Source organism: Acomys russatus, chromosome 14 (assembly GCF_903995435.1).
Source record: "Acomys russatus chromosome 14, mAcoRus1.1, whole genome shotgun sequence".
Lineage (NCBI taxonomy): Eukaryota > Metazoa > Chordata > Mammalia > Rodentia > Muridae > Acomys > Acomys russatus.
The window spans coordinates 29616863-29642077 of NC_067150.1; the positions used below are offsets into that span (position 1 = coordinate 29616863).

A 25215-nucleotide genomic window follows, 5' to 3' on the forward strand; every position below is an offset into this window, starting at 1 on the left:
GGGTGACAAAATTATTCCTGCGATCCTGCCCCTCACCTTGACCTTGAGCACTGAACGACTTTGGGGTAGGGCGCATCCCTTGGCTTGTCTACTTGAACCCCTAGTAGAATAGAAAGGAGAGTCCAGAAAGTACCAGCAGCTCTTTGAGTGTATCTACCTGCGAATCTACTCCATTTGCCTGACTTTTTATCCAAAACCTAGTGGTGGTCCCTCTGAAGAATCCATATTGGTAGCGATTGCACGTCCCCATCTCGGAGCTTCTGAATATTCATATGGGAAGCAGAAGGGCCAGTATCAAAGAAAGGACAAATGGTAATTCATAAATATTAATAAAAGCAGGTCCACGTGCTTCAAGAAAAGCTATGAATGTTCACGAGAGGATGACGTTCAGGTCCTGGGCGCGCCCGTTGGGCGGGTTCCCGAGTGCGGGCGCGCCTCCGGGAGCCCGTGTACGAGCGCGAAGACCGGGCGACGCCGGAGCTGTGGGGGACCGCTCGCTGGCTGGCTTGCCCGCTGCCGTCGCGCTGCGCCCGGCCACCGCTAGCCGGTGGATGGGGATGTCAGGCTGAGCCCCGGGATCCGCTTCCCTCCTCCAGGACCCGTACAGGTGCGGTGGGGGATTGGGTGGGGAACGGCCTTAGTCCGGACTAGCCCCAGCGCTTGTGAATAAGGCCGGAGGACTCAAGCTTCTCTCACAGGACTCCTGTGGGTATGCGCGACTCTCATCTCCCCTGGGTCCCATCCTCAGGCCGAAAAAGAAGGGCCCGTGGGCCGTCGCCCTGGTTGTGTCCAGTCTTGCGGGAGCCCGAAGTGAGATTCTGGGTACTGGTAGCATCATCTCAGAGCATCGTGTGTGTGTGTGTGTGTGTGTGTGTGTGTGTGTGTGTGTGTTCATGTGATTCACACTGCCGGGAAACCCTGCTTGATGCTGCTGGAGCAATATGGACCCCATATACCATTCCAGGACCGTTATCTCAGGCGTCTCAAAGTCATATTTGACTCTAAGAATCTGACCCTGCAGTCTACTTGTGCCCCTCCGCGGGGTGTGGAGCCTTCTCCAGGCCCTGCGTTCTCGCAGTGTCGGAACCTCTGGCTGCAGTCCTGGGGCGGGGGGCGGGGGGGAGCGATTGTTTTACTATACAGAGCAGGTCCGAGAAAGGACGAGTGTGGCGGAGAGGAGTGGTGTGTGGAGAGCTAGCTGTTGTCCTCAGGGCCAAGGCTTTGCTGATTGGGGGATCGGCAGAGGGGCTGTTATACAATCTGCTCTTCTGCCCTCTTGCTTTTCCCTTCGCATCCTGTCTTCCCGCACCGACCGCTCACCATCCCAGCGTCCAGGTTTTATTTGGCAAAGGGAGGACAGTGGAGTATGTGCAGGGGCTGCGTGGGTTGAGCTGGGCTTCCTTAGAGTGCCAGCCATTGTGCTGCCTAGAAGAGCCTTTCTTTACTCCGACAGAAGAGGGAGAGGGGGTCTGAAATAGAGGTGAATGGAACAGAAGAGAAAGGCGGTGGGGGGGGGGGTTACGGGGTCCGGTGAAGGGGTTACTGAGCCATGTGCAAATGAGTATTTATCCTTTCTGGCAAAATGGATAGCTTACACTAGTCATGTTTTGCAGAAGAGCAGTGGGAGCCTGGAAGTGGATAACTGGGGGCATTTTAGCTATCTATATGGGGAGGGGAAGCACAGAGTCAACTGTGATGGAAAGAATGGGAAGATAGATTGGGCTTGTGTGGAGATGCAAAGAGGCCCATCAGGGGAGACACAGTGAAATCTCTCATCCACCGTTCACTCAGGTCGGTGGAGCAGGGACTGGTGGTTTGTACTGCAGACCCAAGCTGCAGCTGCTGTACTTACTGTTAGGCTGCAGGGAGAGGCTTACATGTTTCCTCCTGAGTGTCTGTTGAGTGCTGTGTGTGTGTGTGTGCGCGCGCGCGCGTTTCTCTTCCAAATTACACCACGTATTTGGAGTCAAGATAGATGGAATAGATTGTATGAAACGCTTGAACTGTGGTCCAGTAAAAATAAAAAGGCGACTTTCCCATGATTCCCCCGCTGCCATTTTCGCACATTTATTTATTTTGGGAGCACAAAGAAGATGGCTATTCCTTGTATTAACGTTAAGTTTGTGTGTAGGGAGGAGAGGTGACGACAGAACCCCAGATGTCACGCACCCTAAGCAAGTGCTCAGCAGCAGAGTTGCTACTCAAGCCTTAACACTAGCGTTAAGGGAGAGAAGCTGAGGCTGAGGCTGAGGACCAGGCAAGCTTGCCAGGGTGGAAGGATGCAGGCTTACCTCAGACACTACAGCTGGGAAGTAAAAGCACCCTTCCTAGAGGACTACAAACGAAGTTGGGTTAGAGCAGGAAGGTAGGGGTCCCCCCATTAAAAGGGACTCCTTCTTGAGGCTTGACCCTCATTTGCTCTGTCACATCCTGAGATGCAGTTGCTCCATCCTGGCTGAGTACTGTGTTAATACAGATTCTCCATTTGTGCTCTCAGTTTTTAGCATCATCTGTGTGATCATTCACATAGTGCTTTGTGGCTCCTGGGTAGTGAGCTGTTGAACACCAGTTAGGTCATATTATGGATTGTTTCAACAAACCATGTTTCTGGACTCTAAACCTTGATATTAGTCTCTTCTTTTATAATATCTTTTTTCAAGTTTTATTTGATTTTTTAAAAAGTATTAGCTGTGTGTATGTGATGTGTGAGTGTAGACATGAATGTGGCACACATCACAGTTTGGAGGCCAAATGCTAACCTCCAGGAATTCTACTGTGGGATCCAGGGTTCAAACTTAGGTTGTCAGGTTTGCAGAACGAGCCCTTTTAACCTACAGAGCCATCTAGAATGTCCATTTCTTTTATAATTTTGAAGGTGAATCTTTATTCCCCTAGGGTTTGTCTGAGTCCCTTTTTAAGACTTATGTTTATTGTTGTTAATTATGTATATGTATGTGTCTGTGCACACAAGTGCAGGTGCCCTTACAAGCCAGAGGCATCAGGTCTCCCGGAGCTGGAGAGAAGCAGTTGCGAGCCACCCTACATGGGCACTGGGGGTTGACATTAGTCTGTGCTCTTAACTACTGAGCTATCATCTTCCAGCTCCCAAGCGCTTAGCTCTGTTTGATCTTCCAACATTCAGAGCTCATATGTTTGTTGGCTTGCTTGTTTGAGGCAGGCTTTCATGTAGTCTAAGTTATGGTGGAACCTGCTATGCAGCCAAGGAAGACTATCACTTCCTGATCTTTCTGCCACCACCAACCCAGTGTGCACCACCACAAACATCAGCACAAATTGTCTTAGTCTTGATTCTGGTTAGATTGGCTGTTGCTGCTGGTTCGTGGAATCAGTCCCCATGGTGACATCTCCTTCTTCTCCTATATCCTCCATCACTCCCAGAGAGAAACAGACATTTCAAGGGAGTATAACTATCTGTACTTATTATTATTTTTAAATGTTTTCCTTACGTGTGTGCATGTGCACAGTGGTATGCACACATGTGTGTGTGGTGAGCCTTGGAGGCCAGAGAGAGCACCAGATTTCCTGAAACTGGAGTTACATGCAGTTATGAGCTGCCGGATGTGGTGCTGAGACTGAAATTTAGGTCTTCTGCAAAAGCATGTGCTTTTAACCACTGAGTCATCTTCCAGTACTATAAATGCCATCTCTTCTTCTTCTTCTTCTTCTTCTTCTTCTTCTTCTTCTTCTTCTTCTTCTTCTTCTTCTTCTTCTGGTTTTCTGAGACAGGGTCTCTCTGTGTAGCCTTGGCTGTCCTGGACTCACTTTGTAGACCAGGCTGTCCTCCAACTCACAGACATCCACCTGCCTCTGCCTCCCCAAGTGCTGGGATTACAGATGTGCACCACTGTGCCTGGCTATCATTTACATTTTTTTTTTCAGACAGGGTTTCTCTGTGTATCCTTGACTGTCCTGGACTCACTTTGTAGACCAGGCTGGCCTTGTACTCACAGCAATCGCCTGCTTCTGCCTCCCAAGTGCTGGGATTAAAGGCGTGTGCCACCACCGCCCAGCCATAATTTACCTTTAAACAGATTTAAAAATTTTTTTAACTATTAAACTATTTTTCCCTTTTAAAATGTCTTCACTAAATATCAACACCGCCTTAATGGCTTGTTCTTAGTTTATTGGTGTACACATGCCTTCATCCTTTAAACTTTCTGCACCTTTCTTGCTATCTTGAGTTGCTCTTACCTCACATTCACTGGCTAAAATGTTTCCTCCAGGCTGAGCTTCAGCCGTTCTAGAGCTCAGCCAGCTAGCACCAGAATTCCCAGCAGCTACTCCTCTCTCTTTCGGCCCATCATTGGTCTTTCTCACTTTCCCCTTTCCTCTCCATGAAGCTGTGCAGTCTCACTCTGTCCTTTAGATAGTGTTTTCCGCTTAGCAATCTCCTTCCCCCCACCTGCTCTCTCCTTTCTTTTTTTCTTTTCTTTTCTTTTTTTTTTTTTTCTGGCAGGCTCTCATGTAACCCAGGCTGGCCTCAAACTTGATATGTAGTTGAGGATGACTTGGATTCTCCTGCTGGCTTAGCAAAGTGGCAGGAGTGGGTTCACCTCAAAGACCCATAACCTCGTTGGCTAGGTGGCTGGGTTTTCAGTACCAGGCATTTCCCTCCTAATGAGCAGGCCCTGAGTCCATAGGCAGCTGCTGGCTACCACTAAGATACGGTTGCCGCTGTCGCACCCTTAGAGATCGCTTGCCATGCTAGTTATTGTTGCAGCTCATAGGGAGGACTATTGGTTGCTTCCCTCCCTTGACATAGCACTTTTTGGTGCTATGAAAGACAGTTCTCAAGGAGAAGGCTTTCAGGTCAGATCCAGCTCATAAACCCCAAGTCCTTTGTCATCAGCAATAGAAACTTACTGTTAACTTCTGTTGGACAACCAAGGGAAACAGCAATAGCCTATATCGTATTGGGAGTCTATTGGACTCTTTTTACCAACAACTCAGAATGGAGTTTCAAATGCCTGGTACTGAGGTTCTTTTTTTTTTTTTTTCCCTGAGGTTCTTATTAAATAGTCAATGGTTCTACAGGGGAGCATTAGTAATTTTATTTAAACTATATATATGTGTGTATGTGTATATGCTAATATACTTATGTATTATATTAATTTTAGGTAAATAAAAATGATAATTCCTTATGGCCTTTTCAAACAACCTCAGTGTTACTCTTCCCTCCTCTTCTGTATTGAACTTTCTCCTCCATCCTCAATTAAACCCATCCCCTTTTTTCTCACTTCCCCTTTATATCACTGTATTCTGCTATTCCCCTTTAAGCATGTCTTCCTCCTGCCCCATAGTACATTTTTGCTCTCCTGGTTTTTATGACTATTCCAGGTTATATATTCATATCTGAAGACCAATTTGTTTTTTTGTTTGTTTTTGTTTTCTGAGACAGGGCTTCACTGTGTAACAGCCCCAGTCGTCCTAGACCGAATTTGTAGGTCAGGCTGCCCTTGTACTCACAGAGATCCACCTACCTCTGCCTTCAGAGTGCTGGTATTAAAGGCATATGCCACCATGCCTGAGTTGAGTTGGGTTTTGTGATTTTTGTTTGTTTGTTTGTTTGTTTGTTTCAAGACAGGGTTTCTCTGTGTAGCCTTGGCTGTCCTGGACTCATTTTGTAGACCAGGCTGGCCTCGAACTCACAGTGATCCACCAGCCTCTGCCTCCCGAGTGCTGGGATTAAAGGTGTGCGCCACGACACCTGGCTTGAGTTGGGTTTTTTTTTACAGCATCTCACTAACTTGCCCGGCTGACTTTGAACTTGTATAGTCCAGGCAGTCTGGAACTTTCTTTTCTTAAAAAGTGTGTGTGTTTGCGTGTGTGTTATGAAATTTCTCAGTGGCCACTAGGCACGCATGGCTGTTGAGTACTTGCTTGCAAGGAGGCTAGTCTAAAAAAACCAAACAAAAACAAAAAAAAACCAACTGTAGCTATAAAATGACGTAGTATAAAATATAATGATCTCCATATTTTTAATGTGAATGATGTATATGGTCATACTAGTAAGTACATTTCTATAATTAAAATTATAAAGCTATTAAAGTGAGCTACTAAATATGTTTGCTCTATGCCAGTATTTTTATAGTAATTCACAAAGAAATCAGATCCTGGGATACGCGCCACTCTCCAGGCACTGCACTTAGGAGTCTTGGCAACAGTCTCCGTTTTCTGTGTTGAGAATGGTCTTAGTTAGAGTTCCTACTGCTGCGATGAAAACAATGACCAAAAGCCACTTGGGGAGGAAAGTGCTGATTTTTGCTTTTACTTCCACATCACAATTCATCATCAAGGAAGTTGGGGCAGGAACTAAAAGCAGGAGCCTGGAAGCAGGAACTGGAGCCGAGGCCAGGGAGGAGCATTGATTACTGGCTTGCTATCCTTGTTGTTCAGCCTGCTTGCTTATATGACCTCCATATGCCTTGGGTGGCACTGTGCACAATGGAATCACCCTTATACACCAATTACTAATTAAAAAAATACACTGTAGACTTGCCTAAAAGTAAAGTTTTTGTTTGTTTGTTTGTTTTTAAAGACAGGTTTTTCTCTGTTATCTTGCTGTCCTGGACTCACTTTGTAGACCAGGCTGGCCTTGAACTCACAGTGATCATAGTGATCCACCTGCCATTGCCCTCGAGTGCTGGGATTACAGACGTGAGCCACCATGCCTGGCTCTAAAAGTAAATTTTACAGAAGCATTTTCTCAGTTGAGAGCCCCTTTCCCCAAATAACTCTCAAACAGGTAATCAACTAGCCAAGAAAGAATCGGAACCAGCCTGTACCGCTAAATTATACCTCCAGCCTTGCTCTGTTTGGGATATATATTTTTTTTCCCAGCATTTTTTTTAGTTGTTGTTTCCTTTGTCTTTTTCTTCCTGTTTTTCCTTTTTGGTTTTGAGATGTAGTTTTAGTAGTCTTAGTCCTTGCTGGCTTGGAACTCACTACATAAGCCAGGATAGCTTTGAAGTCAGGAGCTATTGACTTGCTTGTGCCCCCTGGCTGGTAGGAATTTCATATAATTATCCTGTTAAGTTGTCTTTGTATTTTGATGCCATGGTAACTGGCTTCATCTCAGCAAAATCCCTGTAAGAGCCAGCTCTCATCCAGCATGCCCTCTGCATTGCGTAGAGTTTAGTTTTGTAGGTAGAGAGGGAAAGGGAGAACTCACTGGACAAACCCCATGACTTTTTATCTCTGTTGGGTGTCGTTCTAGTTTACACATCTAACTGATCAGATAAAAGCTCAGCTACCTTTCTGTGTTACCAGGAAGGAAGTTGGGCATGTGTGGAAGGCTGACAGACGGTAATCCTGTTGGAAGCTATATGGGGCAGAAGATCATTTCTCAATGAGCAGCCCACATTGATTGGTTGCCTGGCCACAGGGCAATCAGTGTGCTAGAGACATGGAGGATATCCAAAGGACATCTGTGCCTTCAAGGAACTCAGATTAAAATTGGGAAAGGCCCTGGATGTGGGGACTAAAACAGAAATAACAGTTGAAGACCGTGTATAAAGAGGGCTGCATGAGGGGGCAGGAGTCACAGAGCTGTTTGGATTTAGAAGGAAGCCTAAGTGTACAGCCAGCAAGCAATACTTAAGATGGATACATATTTGGCCTTTGGAGCACATAGGTTGAGTCATCATCCCCCTGCCTCCCTGCCCCTTGAAACAGAGTATCTGTCACTCTGTGTTCTAGGTTGGCCTGGAGCTCACTCTGTAACTCAGACTGGCCTAGAACTTGAGGCAGGCTCCCTATCTCAGATTCCCAAGAGCTAGAATGGTATGTGTGAGCCACCATTCCTGACTAATAGCTTAGCTATAGTTTATGTCGGTTTTTTTTTTTAATAAGTGGGTAGAATGGTGCTAGAAGCCATAAACAGGGATCTTCATATATTGGGTAAGTCTTTTACCACTGATCTCTATTCCTGGAACTTTATTTCTTAGAAGACAGTAGACCACAGGCTAGCCCCAAGTTTCTGGACTCTAGCTATCCTGCTTCTTGAGCAGCTGTGAATCCAGGTGCAAGCACTACTGTGTTGGGTGTCAACATATCTGTTGGTGTTTTATGCATCTCTAGAATTGATTTATTTAGGTTTTTTGAGACAGGGTTTCTCTGTGTAGCCGTGGCTGTCCTGGACTCACTTTGTAGACCAGGCTGGCCTTGAACTCACAGTGATCCACCTGCCTCTGCCTCTCCGAGTGCAGAGATTACAGGCGTGCACCGTTGTGCTTGGCTTTCTAGGATTTATTAATGAGGGGAGTAATGTCTAGATCTAGGATCCCTTTTCCTGACTCACGGGGTCAGGCATGTTTCAGAATTTAGATTATTTCAAATTTTGCATGGGAGTCACTGCATATTCTCCCTCTCATCCATTGTGATCTGAGTTTAATGAGCTCTGTTATCTTTTGTGTGTGTGTGTGTGTGTGTGTGTGTGTGTGTGTGTGTGTGTGTGTGTGTGTTAGGGATGGAATGGGAGGAAGGGGAAGAGGAAGAGGAGGGGGAGGGGGAGGAAGAGGAAGAGGAAGAAGAAGAAGAAGAAGAAGAAGAAGAGGAAGAAGAAGAAGAAGAAGAAGAAGAGGAAGAGGAAGAAGAAGAAAAGAATATGATGGTAACAGCGCCCCCTAGAGTATTTTTGGAGCACATAGTCAAGGGTGTGGACCTGTGAGCAATAGTAATAATAGGAGAGAATGTTGAGTAATATTGACGTTTATCATCTCCCAGGCACTTTTTGAGCTGTATTTACTCCTTTAATCTTATAACAAACCTCTGAAGTAGATCTTGTTTTTGCTGGCTTGAAAAGGGAGACGTTAAGTGACGCGTGCTTAAGGTCCTCGCTGGTAGGGATAGAAGAATGCCAACCTGGGCATCCTGGCTTGGGAGCTGCATACTTCATCACTGTGCTTTGGGTCAGCTCCCTGTTAGCTGCTCTTCTGATGAAAATATGCAATGAGATTTGAACTACTTAACTGCACTGTAGAAAGAAGCTCCAGAAGCCATAGCTACTTCAGTAAAGTGTAATCCGCGGCTGTTGGAATTGTTGTTGTTGCTGGTGGTAGTTTTGGCGTGTGTGTAGGATATCCTTGTGTGCATGTGTGTTTGTAGGTATGCTCACCAACGTGGCTGCATGTGGAGGCCAGAGGTTGATGTCCACGGGGCTTCCTCAATTGCTTCTCCACCTTATTGTTTTGTTTTTCAGTCGCCAAAGAATTGAGGAAACTGTTCAAAGCAAAGCAGTAGTGTAGGTCAGAAATACACTGCCAAGGCCACATGACTGAAAGCACTAAAGGGAATCCACCTTATTTTGTGAAACACAGTCTCTCACTGAACCTGAAGCTTGCCATTTCAGGTAAACTGTCTGGCCTGTGAGTCATCTGCCTAACACCGCCCTAAAGCACTGGGGTCAGACACACATAGCTATACCCCAATTTTATGTGGGTGCTGGGGATCTGAACTCGGGTCCTTATGCTTGTGCGGCAAGCACTTTACCCTCTGAACCATCTTTCCAGCCCCGTGATATGTTTCTTGTTTTGTTAGATATATCTTATTAGCATATATGAACTACACAAAATGACAACTGTGCTTCATTATGAACTTTTCACATATAATAATGTGAAAATATATAACGTTAATATAATATACTTTGATCACATTCACCTTCCTTTACTTTTCCGTTGTCTCCAGTCACCCTCTCACTTGTCCCTTTCCTGTTATCAAACAATTCCCCTTCTGCTTCCATAAGCATTTTTACAAATCTAGGTTTTGCACAGGAGAGAAGGAGTCTTTGTTTTCCAAGGGACGTAGAGTAATGGAAGATGTGATGTGGTTCCTTGGCCGAAGTGGCACAGAGGCTCCAGTCCAAACTCACACTGCCTTGTGTATTTCTTCCAGGAAAACGGGATCTTGACAGTTGCCGTCATTGTACTGTGGTGCCAGGATGGAGGCCCCACTGGTGAGTCTGGATGAAGAGTTTGAGGATCTCAGGCCCTGTTGCTCCGAGGACCCAGAGGAAAAGCCGCAGGGTCTCTATGGCTCATCCCCTCACCACCTGGAGGACCCCTCCCTCTCTGAGCTTGAGAATTTTTCTTCGGAAATAATCAGCTTCAAGTCCATGGAGGACCTCGTGAATGAATTTGATGAGAAGCTCAATGTCTGTTTTCGGAACTACAACGCCAAGACCGAGAACCTGGCTCCGGTGAAGAACCAGTTGCAGATCCAGGAGGAGGAGGAGACTCTGCAGGACGAGGAGTAAGACACCTTAGCTGCCCTCTCCTGCACCAGGCGGAACCCAGAGTCGGGTTTCTTCCCCTAGAGCTTGCTTCTGTCTACACGTTTATGTGGGCAGGGCTTACACCCTCGTGCTCCCTGGGAGGCAGTACCTCGGAGACAGCTGGCATTGCTCTCTAGCTGTCCCTCTGTAGTCACCTGGAGATTTAGAAGAAAACGCATGAATTCTGATACAGATAAAATATGCATCAATTCTTTTTTAGAAATCACACACACTCATACACACACACACACACACACACACACACACAAAATGTCAAGTAGTTGCTTTGTTAGGACCAGCTGTGCTCCCCACCCACGCAAGTCTTTAAGCTGGGGCTTTGTACATGCTACACAACTATGCTGCCTCTGGTCTACTTCCCAGGTTCCCCTTCTTATTTGTGGGCTGGAATAGAAGGAGCCACCCATAATAACCCAGTAAGAAATACATTCTAGAGCCTCCTGGTGGGGAAAGGCTTCCTAGATGATTTAGAAACAGACAGGGTTGCCTGGCATGGTGGCACACGCCTTTAATCCCAGCACTCGAGAGGCAGAGGCAGGTGGATCTCTGTGAGTTTGAGGTGAGACCACTGCAGAGTGAGTTCCAGGACAGCCGGGGCTACATACAGAAACCCTGTCTCAAATAAGAAAAAAAGAAAAACAGAAAGAGAAAAGAAAAGAAAAGAGATAGGGCTGCCTGTCTGAAAATACAGAGGCTGTGCACGGTCTGTCTTATTCACTAGTAAGTACCCCTCCCCCCTCATGCAGGATTTAGTGTGTAGTGAGCGATCAAGCAGTGTTTTTTGAATAGAATATATATGATTGAATGAGCTGGAAGAGTAATAATAACTAACCTTGTAGGTCCATGCATTGTATTTCTAGGCCATTAATTAATGCTAATGATCCTACATTTCACTCTGGTGACTAGAGCCATGACCAGTGGGTTGTATGTTTCCGTTCAGTTTTACTGTTTCCAATGGATTCTTTCAAAATTCTGAGCCAGTTGTAGCCTGCTGAGCTTCTGTAAGTAAGAACAAGAAAGGCTACTGGGCTTTATTAGAGAGAGTGTTTTCTCTTTAGTGCACCAGGGAGTGAACTAGGAACACAGAGACTATGAGTCCTCATTTTCATATTCTCTTGGTGGCCTCGGCCAAGTCACTTACCTCTAGCATATTGCAGGGGTCCCCGTTTTTTGAAATCTCCAGAGCTCAATCTTGATGAAGCAGGCCTAAAGACCTGCAGAGAGCCTGGTTTCTTTCCTCACCCAGGGCGTATTCTGCAAATGGCATTTTAAAGTGAGTCGAGTTCCTATTGTATTGCTTCCAACTAATCATCTCTTTGCACCCGAACCCTTTGCATCATCTGCCTCTTAAAGGTGAAGAGCCCAGGGAGCCGCTTGTGTTCCCTCCTGGCACATTAGCAGAGGCTGCCCAACACTAATTACCACCACATGAGATCACTGGGCTTTCTTGGCCAGCATTTTTCTGCCTTGACTGCCTCATTGATGCCACAGCTAAGGGTTAGGTCACTGCTGAGTTAGAGGGTAGCAGAAGACATGGGGAGTAGAAGGAGAGGAAGAGAGAAACAGACACTGCAGGTTGTAAGCATTTGGTGCAGCGAGAGCCCCTGAGAAACTCAAAATAAAACCAGGATCACACTGCACACTTTGTTTTGCAGACGCTATCCGGGTCTTTCAGCTGTGGGGTTGTGACTAAGCAAAGGTTAGACTCAAGATCTAACCTGGTTGTAAGTCTCTGCTAGTGTTATTGTGATAACCTGCTCGGGCTTAGTATTTAGAGGGATGTTTCATCCATCAATAAATTGGAAGTATTTTGAGTGGAATTAGAGATAAAGAGTAGAAGCCCAAAATAAAAACAAGGGGATTCGCGGTTGGAACCAGGCCAACACAAATAAATACCTTATTACTGAGTTACAGCCTCGTCCTTGTCCCTGAGAAGTAAGATTTTAAATCTTAGCCAGGTGTGGTGGCCTCTAATCCCAGCACTCGGGAGGCAGCAGCAGGGAGAGGTTGCATGCTCCCCTCACTTTCACCTATCAGGCAAGCAAGATTAACCAGGTTGTCTGGGTTCTTAGCATGAGGCAGCCATGACCCCCAAGATTCTATTTGTTTTCTTGATCCCCATGGTCAGAGGAAAGGTTCTTTCTCTGCATATGTTTTCTTCTCTTGGTTCTTAGACAAGATCTCACCTGTAGCCCAGCTGAACTGAGCTAGTTAGTAGCAATCCTCCCATAGCCTCCCCTAGTGCCGGAATCATAAACATGAGCCACTATACCTGGCTTTCAGGTGAGTTTGAGGCCAGCCTAGTCTATATCACCCATTCCAGGATAGCCAGTGCTACACAGTGAGGCCTTGTGTCAAAAAGCAAAACAGCATAAAAGGGAATACATCCACTCCCAAGAACCTTTGTTATGATGATATATAATCTCTTGGTGGAAAGCTCTTCACATTCCCTTCTAAACAGAAACTTCCCCCATCCCACCACCACTATCACTGGCTTCTCCATTCTCTCTGCTTGTTTGGTTGGTTGATTTTTTGAGATAGGGGTTCTCTTGGCTGTCCTGGACTCACTTTGTAGACCAGGCTGGCTGCGAACTCCTCCTACCTCTGCCTCCCTAAGTGCTGGGATTACAGACGTGCACCACTGCACCAGGCTGGCTTCTCTATTCTTGTGGCTGACGGTTGTGTTCTGTCTTTAGCTTCTTTGGACGTCCTCATGGGCTAGAGACCCCCGTAGAAGTCCTGGATACCCTGTTCCCCTACCAGAACAATGTCACTGGGGACTTTGCCCTTACAACTCTTGTCTAACTTGCTGCTCCAGCTTGTAATTTGATTATTATTTTGATGCCTACACCAATGTCAGCCATATACTGAATCATGAAGAGTTGAAATTGCACGTAGGGGTATGGGTTTGCTGCTGTGTAGCCTAAATTCAAAGGCCACCTCCCCCATTAGTGAAAGTGTTAATTTGGGCTTTGTGATTGTTACTGTAATCTAGGTTTTTCTCATAAGCAACAGCCTTGAGAATTGTGAGTAGTGAGTGGGTCAACCCTCACATAGCACTTAGAAAAAGTCTAGGCCCGGGAACTTTATAAGAAGAGTGAACTGGCTGTTGATAATATTAGTGCCCCTGAGTGACTATGGGAAGGGTATGCAAGAGACAGGAGGAGCTTTTCCCTAAAGGTCATTCATATACTTGAAAGGATAAAAAGGAAAAAGTGGAAAGGAAAAATGAAGATGATTTGAAATCTTTAGGATGTGCAGGGTTGGGTAGTTGCCTAGAACCCAGAATTAGCATTGAAATCCAGAGTCATTGCAGAGAGTGGTGGGGCATACCTTTAATCCCAGATGCAGGCGGGTCTCCGAGTTTCCAGCCAGCCTGGTCTACACAGCAAGTTCCAGGCCAGCCAAGGATACTTGGTGAAACTCTATCTTCAGAATAAAACTAGACAACAGCATAGTGTAAACGCTCAGGGGAGAAAAGCCCCCAGCAGTCACTTTCTGGAGTTAAGCAGTCTCAAGGTCAACAGAAAGTATGCAGTCCTTTACAGTCCCATCTTCCCTTCAGGAACAAAGGACACAGCCTATTTTGGATTTTGCTGCCTCTCACTTCTCCAGCATTTCCTGCGGGGACACAGCTGAAAGAGTGTTCATTCCCAAAGCACTGATGTAGCACAGGCCCATGACCTTTCCAGTGGGTGTGGTGGTTGGAGCATTTTCCTTTGAGTTAGCAAGTCGGATTTTCTTCTTGGTTCCACAATGCAGCCAGCGGGACTTGGATTTATACAGCTTTAATGGTGCCTGATAGTAATTGGATAGCATCCATGGTTTACAAAGCAGGCTCTGGGGCAGGTGGGATGGCTTAGTGGGTGAAGTGCTTGCTGCACGGGCGGGCATGAGGACCTGAGTTTGGGGTTCCACACTCATGTAAAAAGCTGGCTGCACTGGCCGAGTTCAACTGGAACCTTAATGTTCCAGGAGCAGAGACAGGCAGGTCATGGAGGACTCGCTAGCCTGCAAGCCTAGCCAAAATAGTTCAGCAAGAGACTTGCCTCAAAAGCATGGTGAAGAGCAATAGAAGATACCCAAAGTGTCCTCTAGTTCACACACACACACTAACACACACACACACACACACACACACACACACACACACACACACACACACACGTACAAGATGGATTCACCCATACACAGACAACACAACACACACATACACACAGAGGAAACAGCTCTGAAATCCTGCTGAGTGGCTGTCTCATGAACACTTGATGACTTTGTTCCCTCAAAGTGCTTTCTTGTATGGTGGGAAAATATTGAACAGATGCCTCCTCCATCAATAAATTGTTTCATGAGGTTTTTCTTTAATTAATTACATGCAATGCAATTACATATGCAATATTTTCCAGAAAAAAAATCTTTTAAAAATATACCCAAATATCTTTTGTTTTTGTTTTTGTTTTTTGAGACAGGGTTTCTCTGTGTAGCCTTGGCTGTCCTGGACTCACTTTGTAGACCAGGCTGGCCTCGAACTCACAGTGATCCACCAGCCTCTGCCTCCCGAGTGCTGGGATTAAAGGCGTGTGCCACCACGCCTGGCTCACCCACATATCTTATACCATTCCTGATTTTACGAATTACTTATTGTTATGTATTTGATTTCCAGCATCTGTGCTCAGGTGCCTGTTTATTCACTCATTTTCCTCATATGTTTGTGACTTCAGAATTTTGTTTGTTTGTTGTTGTTGTCGTTGTTGTTATTGTTTTTTGAGACACCATACCTGGCAACTTGAGAATTTTAAAGAAGTCACCCCCTCCCCCATCCCACTCCGGAACTTAATATGTAGAGCAGACTAGCCTCAACCTCATAGAGATCTGCTTGTCTCTGCCTCCTGAGTGATGCTTTGGTTAGAGTGTCACCATGCCACGGTGCTTTTGTTTTGTACATTTGCCTTAGTATCTGTAATGGAAACACAGCACCTTTAAACACTACATAAGAAGAAGGCAGGGTTGTGTCCCTGTGGGCTCCCTAGAGCATTCTGGGAAAGAAGTGAGCAGTTCCAATATTGGTGTTATCCTCTTGCCTATGTTAGATGTCAAAAAGCCGATTCCTGTGGAAGAATGGAGGCCTCTGAAGTGGAAATGTGCCATCCAGTCTTAACAAGACGCAGTCAGGGAGTCTCCCCAGTCCATTCCTCTACCCTTTGATTCTCTCAGACTATGGGTACTTCTGAGGGTCAAAATTAAACTGTATGGTTGGGGTGCAGACTGATTTCTAATCAAAACCCGGCACCTTTCCTTCTGAAGCCTCTGGACAGGGCCCCGTGCTCATGGATTTCTCCTTGGAACATGCCTCTAATCCTGTCTTTCACCTGCTGCCCCTGCATGCTGGAAGGCAGATGACCTCAGCCTGGCACACACAGCAGCCTCTCTCTTGCCTGGCCCGGCTCTTCCTTCCTCCAGGCGGGGTCTGGCCGCAGATGTGTGCTAATGAGAGCTTTTCTTTGTTTACAGGGTTTGGGATGCTCTGACAGACAATTACATCCCTTCACTCTCAGAAGACTGGAGGGATCCAAACATTGAGGCTCTGAATGGCAACAGCTCTGACACTGAGGTACCTTTCTGGGGCCCCCTGTTTAGTCACGATTGGAAAGATGTGGAATCCAGCATGGAAAAATTGCCCAACGACTCAATGGCCTCCCAGAGCAGTAGTTCAGAGGCATTGTCGGGAACATAGCATCACCAGCCTCAATGTCTCTGACATGCTGTTGAGAACAATAGAGTATAAGGGAGGAAGGATACCCAGTGTGTCTGAGGTAATTGGAGTGGTTATGCCTGAAAAGAGTAAGAATGGATACCCCCTTTCCCAGGCTCCTCCCTTCTTCATGTTCCTTCTTTGTGGTGCTGGGGCCGGAAACCAAGACCTCGCACATTTTAAGCACACTGTCAGTGACCACACTCCCAGCCCACAGAAGTCTACTGCTGATCTGTGTATTATGACCCGCACGGCAAATTGGAGAAGATTGACCATTACAGGCTTCCCTTCAAATAATTTTTTTTAAAAATGTCAGGTAACCAGGCATACAAGTGACACACCTACAATCCCAACACTCAGGGACTGACGAAGGAGGATTGCAATAAATTTGAGCAAGTCTAGACTACAGAGTGAGACACTAGTCTCAGCAGACATACATCGTTGAGGGACATCAATCAACCCAGGAATGGCTCTTTTTGGTGGAAAAAAAGAAAAAAGAGGCAGGTGTGGTGGCTCACACCTGTAATCCCAGCACTCTGGGAGGCAGAGGCAGGTGGATTGTTATAAATTCAAGGCCAGCCTGGTCTACAAAGTGAGTCCAGGACAGGAAAGCTACACAGAGAAACCCTGTCTTAGAAAAACAAAACAAACAAACAAAAACAACAAAACAAAACAGACATACAAACAAAACCCTTTTTAGGAATCAGGTTTTACAATACGTGCAGTAAACATTGAACCCCTACTCAGATCTAGCCAATAGACAGGACATTCTCCACAGTTGTGTGGAGAGCAGAGACTGACTCTGACATGAACTCTGGTGCCCCATATATGACCACTGCCCCTTCATGGGGAGGCCTGCTGGCACACAGAGAAAGGATAAGCAGGCTACCAAGATGAGACTGCATAGCCTATGATCATATAGTGGAGGAGGGTGAAAGTGGGAGAGAGGGAGGAATGGGAGGATACAAGTGAGGGAATAACAATTGAGTTGTAAGCGGAATAAATTAATTAAATAAAATTTAAAAAAGAATCAGGTTTTTGTTTTTTGAGTTTTTTTCTTTGTTTGTTTTGTTTTGTTTTGTTGTTTCTTCAAGACAGAGTTTCTCTGTGTAACAGCCCTGGCTGTCCTGGACTCACTTTGTAGACCCAGCTGGCCTCAAACTCAGAGATCGCTTCTGCCTCCCGAGTGCTGGGATTAAAGGCATGCACCACCACCACCACACGGCAAGAATCAGGTTTCGCCATCTAAAACATACTGCACAGTCCCATCAGAAGCAAATGCTTTGAGCAAGCACTGGTGGGTCTTGCAGCCTGATGGCTAGAGGTAAGACTCAGGTAAAATGGCTACCTAGTGGTTGGGAAGGTGTTGTATGGTTTTCTTTTGTTTTTGTTTTGTTTTCTAGTGCTGAGGATAACTTCAGTGGGCTTCAGTGGGCCTGGAGAAATGGTTCAGTGGTTAAGAGGACTTGATGGTATTGTGGAGGACACAAGGTCGGTCCCTAACTCCCATGTCAGATGGCTTACACTCACCTGTAACTCCAGGTCCAAGGGATCTGATGCGTACTTTGGCCTCTGTGGTCACCCTCATACAAATGCCATGCACTCAAATAGACATGCATGTACACACTTAAAAAAAAAAGAAAGCTTTTTAAAAAGAAGGCTGGATACTTCTTTTGAGTGGACTATAGTCTCTCAGAATATCCAGATTGCCTCTTGTGGCTGACTATATACGTACAGTGCATGATATTTTAGTTAGCAGAGCTGACTGAGTGCTTATAAGGAATAGACATTTCTCAGAGTTCTAGAGACTGGAAGTCTAAGATCAAGTTGCCAGCAGATTCAGTCTGGGGAGGGCACAATTCCTGGCACAATTTCAGCTCATAGGTGGCACTTTTTTTCTTCATTTTTTCTTTTTTAAATAATTTATTCAGATTACATCCCGATTGTTATCCCCTCACTTGTATCTTCCCATTCTTACCCTCCATCCCTCTTTCACCCTACTCCTCTCCTCTAGACCTGTGACAGGAGGGGACCTCCTCCCTCACCATATGATCACAGCCTATTAGGTCTCATCCAGATAGCCTGCTTCACCTTCCTCTGAGTGAGGTGGCACTTTCTTGTGAAGTCCACACATGGTAGAAGTGACAAATGATGTCCCTTGGACTTATTTTATAAGGAGTTAATACTGACCGAGCAGTGGTGGCACATGCCTGTAATCCTAGCACTTGGGAAGACAGAAGCAGGCAGATCTCAAGACCAGCCTGATCTACAACACCAGTCTAGGATAGCCAGGGCTACACAGAAAAACCCTTTCTTGAAAACAAAGCTAAACAACAACAACAGAAAGAATTATTACCATTCATGAATATTGCAATATCTAAGCACCCAACATGCTACCTCCGTGGTCACTTTGGAGGTTAGAGTTTCAGCAAAAATTGAAGGGTGGTAGGCTGGCAGAAGACATACACTAACACTGAGGATGGCTGCACAATGGTCAAGAGGTATCCTCATAGCAAAGGGTTAAATCACTTAATGGCTCTATTCTTGTTAAAAGAACATTTCTACCTGTTTCGCTTTCTAGTTTCAGCTGTGAAGAAAAATTGACAGTTTCTTACAGAGGAAGTGCTGGCACCATTCTGGGGACTCAGCAAATGATGATTTTTCAAGCAGCTGATACAGTGGTAGATCGCATCTTCCAGGGAGCACACCAATTGGTCCCAAGTAAAAGAGCAGGATGCAGATGTCTCTGATTGGGTACTCTATCTGCAGATTGCTGCTCAGAATAGCTCAGCGAAGGGATTGACATTTGGCTGACTTGCTGAAAAAGTGGCTGCTTATCCTTTTTAAGTTTTCTAATTATAAACAATATGGAATACTCAGGACTTCAAGGCTTCATTGGCAGGCAAGACAGCGACTTCAAGGCTATGATTTACTGCAAGCCCACTCAACAGTGACACTAGAACCTGGGTCTTGGGTCTTCTTTGAACTCCTGACTGCGTTTTCTCTTGCTGCACTTGTATGTATAGTATCTTGCAGTTACTTAAAACAAATAATACCAATAATCAATGAGTCTAGTTACAGAAATCAAACGAGATTCTTCTGATGCCAGAGGCTTTTGTTTTGTTATCTCTCAGGCCGTTTTTCCAGATTATTTTGTGAATTAAGCCAATGGGTAAATAAGATGGGCTGTTGTAGTCCATCCTAAATTGCAGATTCCCCTCAAGGGGCCTGGTAGTTCTGGGAGAGCTGAAAGACTGTGGGAAGAGTAGCCTGAGCACACAACAGGGGATAAAAATGGATGGAGGGAGGCTGCTTTATTTCATCTTCCTTTATCATCTGGCTTTACTACAATAGAAACACTTTAGCTGACTCTAGTTTAAATGACTTAGCAGGTTGACCAGTACTCTGAATTCCTCTGTTAGCCTGGCCAACCAAGCACCTATGGTATGCTATATGCACACAGCTGGGTGGTCTCAATTTCACCAGGGTTTGTAATCTTCCACTTTGTGGACCTTGCCAAGAATCAGTTGTTTGCTTTCCTATCTGTTCATGCTTGTCCTTGTGACTAAAATAGGTAATTGAATCATAGACACTGTTGAACCATGACTGCAAAGAAGATGATTTGAGCTTTGTTAAAATCAAGGTGACACATTTATATAGTTTTTCAAAGATCAAACAAGAGGGCCTGAACTTGTTGTTTTCTACTGTATAGTAGCAACCAGTTTTAAAGATAAATTTATTTTGTTTCTTTTTTATTGATAAATAGTAGTATTCACTCATCTGTAGATTAACACTGGACTGTTTCTAGTTCTTTAAAAATTGCAAAAGAAAAAAAAAGCTGCTACAGATATTCTCACCTGCATTATTGTAAGGACATGTGCTTGCAATTTTTTTTTTAAACCTGAGGGTCCAGAAGGCTAAGCCATATGGCAGATCTATATTTAACTTTTAAGGAACGGGCAAATAATTTCCCAGGTTATGAACCCTGACTATTTGATTCCTCACTAGTACTTATTGTTGTTTGTTAGTATTTTTGTTGTTTGCTTGAGATCAAATCTTACTGTGTAGTCTAGATTGGCCTGGAACTCACGTTGCAGCTTAGGCTGACCTCCAAACTTCTAGCCTTCCCATTTTAGCCTCTATGGAAAGGGATTTTAATAGGCTATGGGCCAACATGCTCAATTCTCTCTCTCTCTCTCCTCTCTCTGTCTCTGTCTCTCTCTGTATTGTTTGTTTTGCTATGTTTTGTGACATTTTCCTTTGTTTGTTTGTTTTTGAGATAAGGTAGCCTTGTCTGTGTAGCCTTAGCTGTCCTGGACTTACTTTGTAGACCAGGCTGGCCTTGAACTCACAGGGATCCACCTGCCTCTGCCTCCTGAGTGCTGGGATTAATAAAGGCGTGCACCACCATAACTGGCTTTGTCACATTTTCTAAGGAGTCATGAATAAAGTCTATTTATTCCAGATAGGGCATTGATGACTGTCTTAGTTTGGGTTTTATTGCTGTAAAGAGACAACATGATGATAGCAACTCTTATAAAGGAAAACATTTAACTTGGGGCTGGTTTATGGTTTCAGAGGTTTAGTCCATTATGTTCATGGTGGGAGGCATGGCAGCATGCAGGCACACATGATGCTGGAGGAGCCAGAGTTCTATATCTTGATCTGAAGGCAGGTGGGAGAGAGTGTGTACTTCACTGGGCATAGCTTGATCATGTATAACACCTCAAAGCCCGTCTTCATAGTGCCTTACTTCCTCCAACAAGGCCACACCTATTTCACACCTTCTAATAATGCCACTCCCTATGGGCCGAGCATTCAAACACATGAGTCTTTGGGGGCCATACTTATTCAAGCCAGCACAATAATAAACCAAAGAAATTATTATATCCAAGTCTAACTTAGTGAAGTAGTGAATTTATTGGTGCTAGTTACAGGAGCATGAGTGACAAAGGCAACTGCATCCTTGGAAGTCCTTGCACACCTAGAGTCTCCCCTTTACAAGAATTATTACTGATTATATGACCTTAGGGAGGAGCCTTGTGACTCTTGTAAGTTTGGGGAACTTCCTGAGTCTTGTAAATATCATTTCTTTCTTTTTTTTTTTTTTTTAAGATTTATTTATTATTATGTATACAATGGTCTGTCTGCATGTACACCTGAAGGCCAGAAGAGGGCATTAGATCTCATTATAAATGGTTATTAGCCACCATGTGATTGCTGGGAATTGAACTCAGGACCTCTGGAAGAGCAGTTAGTGCTCTTAACCTCTGAGCCATCTCTCCAGCCCCTATCATTTATTTCTTAGGGTATTTTTTATTTAGTTCCAGAGTCTCGTGAGTCTCTTCCCTCTGAAAGGGAATGTTTGAATTCAGAGCAAATAGCTACACAACATAAGGTCATGAAGTGAGCTGCATGTTGTCCTGTTTTGTTTTAGATAGTATTGTTTACACCTCAAACGTTTGATGGGCTACTGCAATGAAAACCACCTGGGCCTGGATTATTTTCCTGTAGAAGGTTAGAGAGAGAGAGAGAGAGAGAGAGAGAGAGAGAGAGAGAGAGAGAGAGAGAGAGAATGTGTGTGTGTGTGTGTGTGTGTGTGTGTGTGTGTGTGTGTGTGTGTGTAAGTCCTCATGTAGGCTAGAGGGTGGGAGACGGCTTGGCCCTGGAGCTAGAGTTGCCTGCAGTTGGGAGCCACACATCATGAGTGCTGGAAACTGAATTTAAGTCCTCTGGAAGAAGAGTGAGTGCTCTTAACATCTGGGTGCTCTATCTCTCCAACCCCTGTTATTATGAATTGAATTTCCTTAAGAGACAAAGATAAGTCTTCAGATTTTCTATTTTTTTCCATGAGTGTGTGTGTGTGTGTGTGTGTGTGTGTGTGTGTGTGTGTGTGTGTGTGTACAGAGGCTAAAGGCCCATGTTAGATATCTTCTTCCATTGCTCTCCGCATTAATATTTGAACCAAGATCTCTCACTGAACCTGGATTCTGGTAGACTGGCTGGCTGGGTGAGCCTCCTCTGTCTCCATCCCCTATCACTGAGATCACAGGTACACACATCATGCCCAGCTTCTCACATGGATGCTGGGGATTTTAATCCGGGTCCTCGTGTTTTACAGTGAAGCACATCACCCACTGAGCTATCTCCCTGGACCCCTGAATCATGTCACATAGCTCAAGGAATTTATCCATTTAATCTATCATTGAAAGTATTAACCATGAATTTGTCTATAATCTTCTTTTATTTTAAACTTTAGTTTTACATTTGCTTATTAATTTTGTGTGTTGGGGTGGGACTGCATGACATGGTACATGTGTGGAGGCCAGAGAACAACTTGAGAGAATCTCTCCTTCCACCATGTGGTTTCTGGGCGTTGAACTCAGCTCGTCACGCTTGACCGTAAGAACTTTTACTTGCTGAGCTCTTGCCTGCTGAGTAGTCAGACTTACAGACTCTGTAATTTTCCATTTTGTAGTCATGCTTGTGAGGTCTGTAATGAATTTCCTTTCTTGCTCCTGACAGCACGAATTTGTGTTCTTTCTCTCCCTGTCTATGGGGCTTATCACTTTTATCAATTTTATTTAGGGAACATTTTTGGTTTCATTGGTTTTTCTGTATTGTTTATATTTTTAGTTGATTTGTTTTCTTAGTTTCTTTTTAATTTTTAAAAAGAGTTGTTTATTTGTATGGCCGCTTTGCCTGCATGTTTGTTTGTGTCCTACTTAAGTGCTTAGTGCCTGCAGAGGCCAAAAAAAAGCTGTTAGATACCCTGGAACTGCAATTACAGTTGTCTGTTAGCTGTCATGTGGGTGCCGGGAATTGAACCCAGTGCTCTTAAACACTGAGTCATAGTTCTATCTTTCTTCCTTCCTTCCTTTCTTTTGTTTTAAATTTTATTTTATTTTATTGATTTTTCAATACATGGTTTCTCTATGTAGCCTTGGCTGTCCTGGACTCACTTTGTAGGCCAGGCTGGCCTTGAACTCACATAGATCCACCTGCCTCTGCCTTCTCAGTGCTGGGATTAAAAGTGTGATCCACCATGCCCGGCTTAAATTTTATTTTATATCTGTGCACCACTTGCATGCCTGGTGCCCAAGGAGGCCAGAAGAAGGTATTGATCCCCTAGAACTGGAGTTACAGGTGACTGTGAGCCACATGTGGGTGCTGGGAATCAAACCTGGGTCCTCTGGTAGAGCAACCAGTGCTCTGAACTGCTGAACCATTTCTCCAGCCTCCTCTAGCTTTCCTAATTTCTTTTCTCACTTTTCTTTGGCAATTCATTTTGTTCCTTGTAATGGACTTTTATCTATACCTCGTCACCTTTTTGTTTGTTTGTTTTGGGTTTTCAAAACAAGGTAATCCCAGCACTGAGGGTAGCAGAGGCAGGTGGATCTCTGCGAGTTCAAGGCCAGCCTGGTCCAGGACAGCCAAGGCTATACAGAGAAACCCTGTCTCAGAAGGGAAAAAAAAAAAAAAAAAAAAAAAAAAAGACAAGGTCTTACTATGTAGCATTGGCTGTCTTGGCTGTCTTGGAACTTACTATGTAGACTAGGCTAGTTGAACTCACAGAGATCCGAGTGGCTCTGCCTCCTGAGTGCTGTGGTTTGGTTTGGTTTGGTTTGATTTGAGAAGAAAGTAGAAGGGTCTCACTAAGGTGACAAAGCTCTCTCCAGCTGTTAAATTCTCCTGCTTATCCTCTTAGGTCTCTGGAATTACAAGCCTGTGCGAGCACGTTCATGGTATTCTTAGAGTGTTTCCCCAGGCATCACATTGCACATTTTCAGTTATCATAGTCTATTTAGAAGACATATTTTGCCTCTTCAGATAAAATCTGAAACTTGAAATTTATTCCCTCCACTCTTGTGCTATTATCATGCTATTTTATTTCAACTTATATTTTATACTCCACAACACAAAGTGATATTTCTGACAGAAGAAAAAAATGATAATTTTTCCCCCTCAGGTTGATCATTCTAACACTGCCAACCCAGCACTCAGGTGGCAAAGGCAAGAGAAGGCTGAGAGTTCAAAGCCAGCCTGGCTAACTAGCATAGTGATTTTCAGGATGTAAAGACCTTATCTCAACATAGAAAAAAAAAAAAAAAAAAATCAACCAAATAAAACTCCAAAGCAAGCAAATACATATTTTGCTACTTTTACCACTTCTGGTATTCTTAAACTTTTCGGTGAATCTGAATTCTTCTTGTTTATTTCCAGTCTACACAGCCTTGCACTGCCTGCATCCAGTGCCTGGAAACAATTGCTTCATAGATTTTGTCCAGATGTGTAGTTGCTATGGCAAGAGGGGTGGAGCCCCTTATTGGGGAAGTTTTACATTTAAACCACAACAATATTGCTTTTGTTTTTGTGAGGCAGGGTCTTGATGCGCAATCTAGGCTGGCTTGGAATTTACCATATAATTTAGGCTGGCCTCAAACCCCTGGAGATCCTCTTGCCTCAGCCTCCTGAGTGATGAGGATCGCAGGCATGTGACACCAGGGCTGGCTTCACCTTTTTGTGTTTAAAAGTGAGGCACCAGAAGACTGAGCTCTTTCTGTGGGGTTAGAACTTGACTCTGTCCAGGCTACACTGAGTACGTTTGAGTGGTCAAAGGATCCATCTTTTTGCTTGGAGAGCCTGAGAGCTGGCATGTATTGGTGATTAGAAACTCCTCCAGTGTCTGGCATGGAGGCTGGACTCTCTCCGATGAGTGTGCAGATTGTCACTTCCTCTGTTTCTGTAAGACACCCTCCCCCACACACACACTGCCTCCCCATGCCCCCCCACCCCCCGCCACTACTCTGTCAAGTTGTCAATGGTCATCAATGAAGCCACCAGCTCTGCTGAGGGGGGCAGGATTGTAGCAGCTTTTCGACATGGATGCCTTAAGGAAGCATCCCAGGAAGTCCTCATCGTGTTAGCCCCACTCTCACTGCCAATCTGAGGGCTCGAGGTGTCCAGTTGCCAACATCTTCAGTGTGAATCTTCTACCTTTGAAGCTCGACTTGCAGAGGGCAATGGCTCTCCAGCCCCTGGGCCAGAAGCTGCTTCCCAGCACCTTCTCCGTTGCTCCCTTTCTCTACCTCACTTTGCCCCGCGGGATAGTCTTTTCTTAAATCTGTTTACTCTCATTTTCTTAGGGTCTAGG

General features: G+C 44.9%; 1 protein-coding gene across 2 annotated transcripts in view; it reads left to right on the top strand.

Annotated features, from left to right (window-relative positions):
• Positions 1-431: 431 nt before the first annotated feature.
• The window catches only part of Fez1 (fasciculation and elongation protein zeta 1), a 47245-nt gene continuing 22461 nt past the window's right edge, over positions 432-25215 (top strand). The window contains exons 1-3 of one of the 2 annotated variants that reach the window (XM_051156174.1): positions 432-607; positions 9913-10269; positions 15821-15920. In XM_051156174.1, the coding sequence (XP_051012131.1) occupies positions 9959-10269; positions 15821-15920 (411 nt within the window). In that variant the 5' untranslated portion in view covers positions 432-607; positions 9913-9958. Of the gene's footprint in view, positions 608-9282; positions 9371-9912; positions 10270-15820; positions 15921-25215 lie in introns of those variants that run through there. The other variant, XM_051156175.1, reaches the window with a different exon arrangement.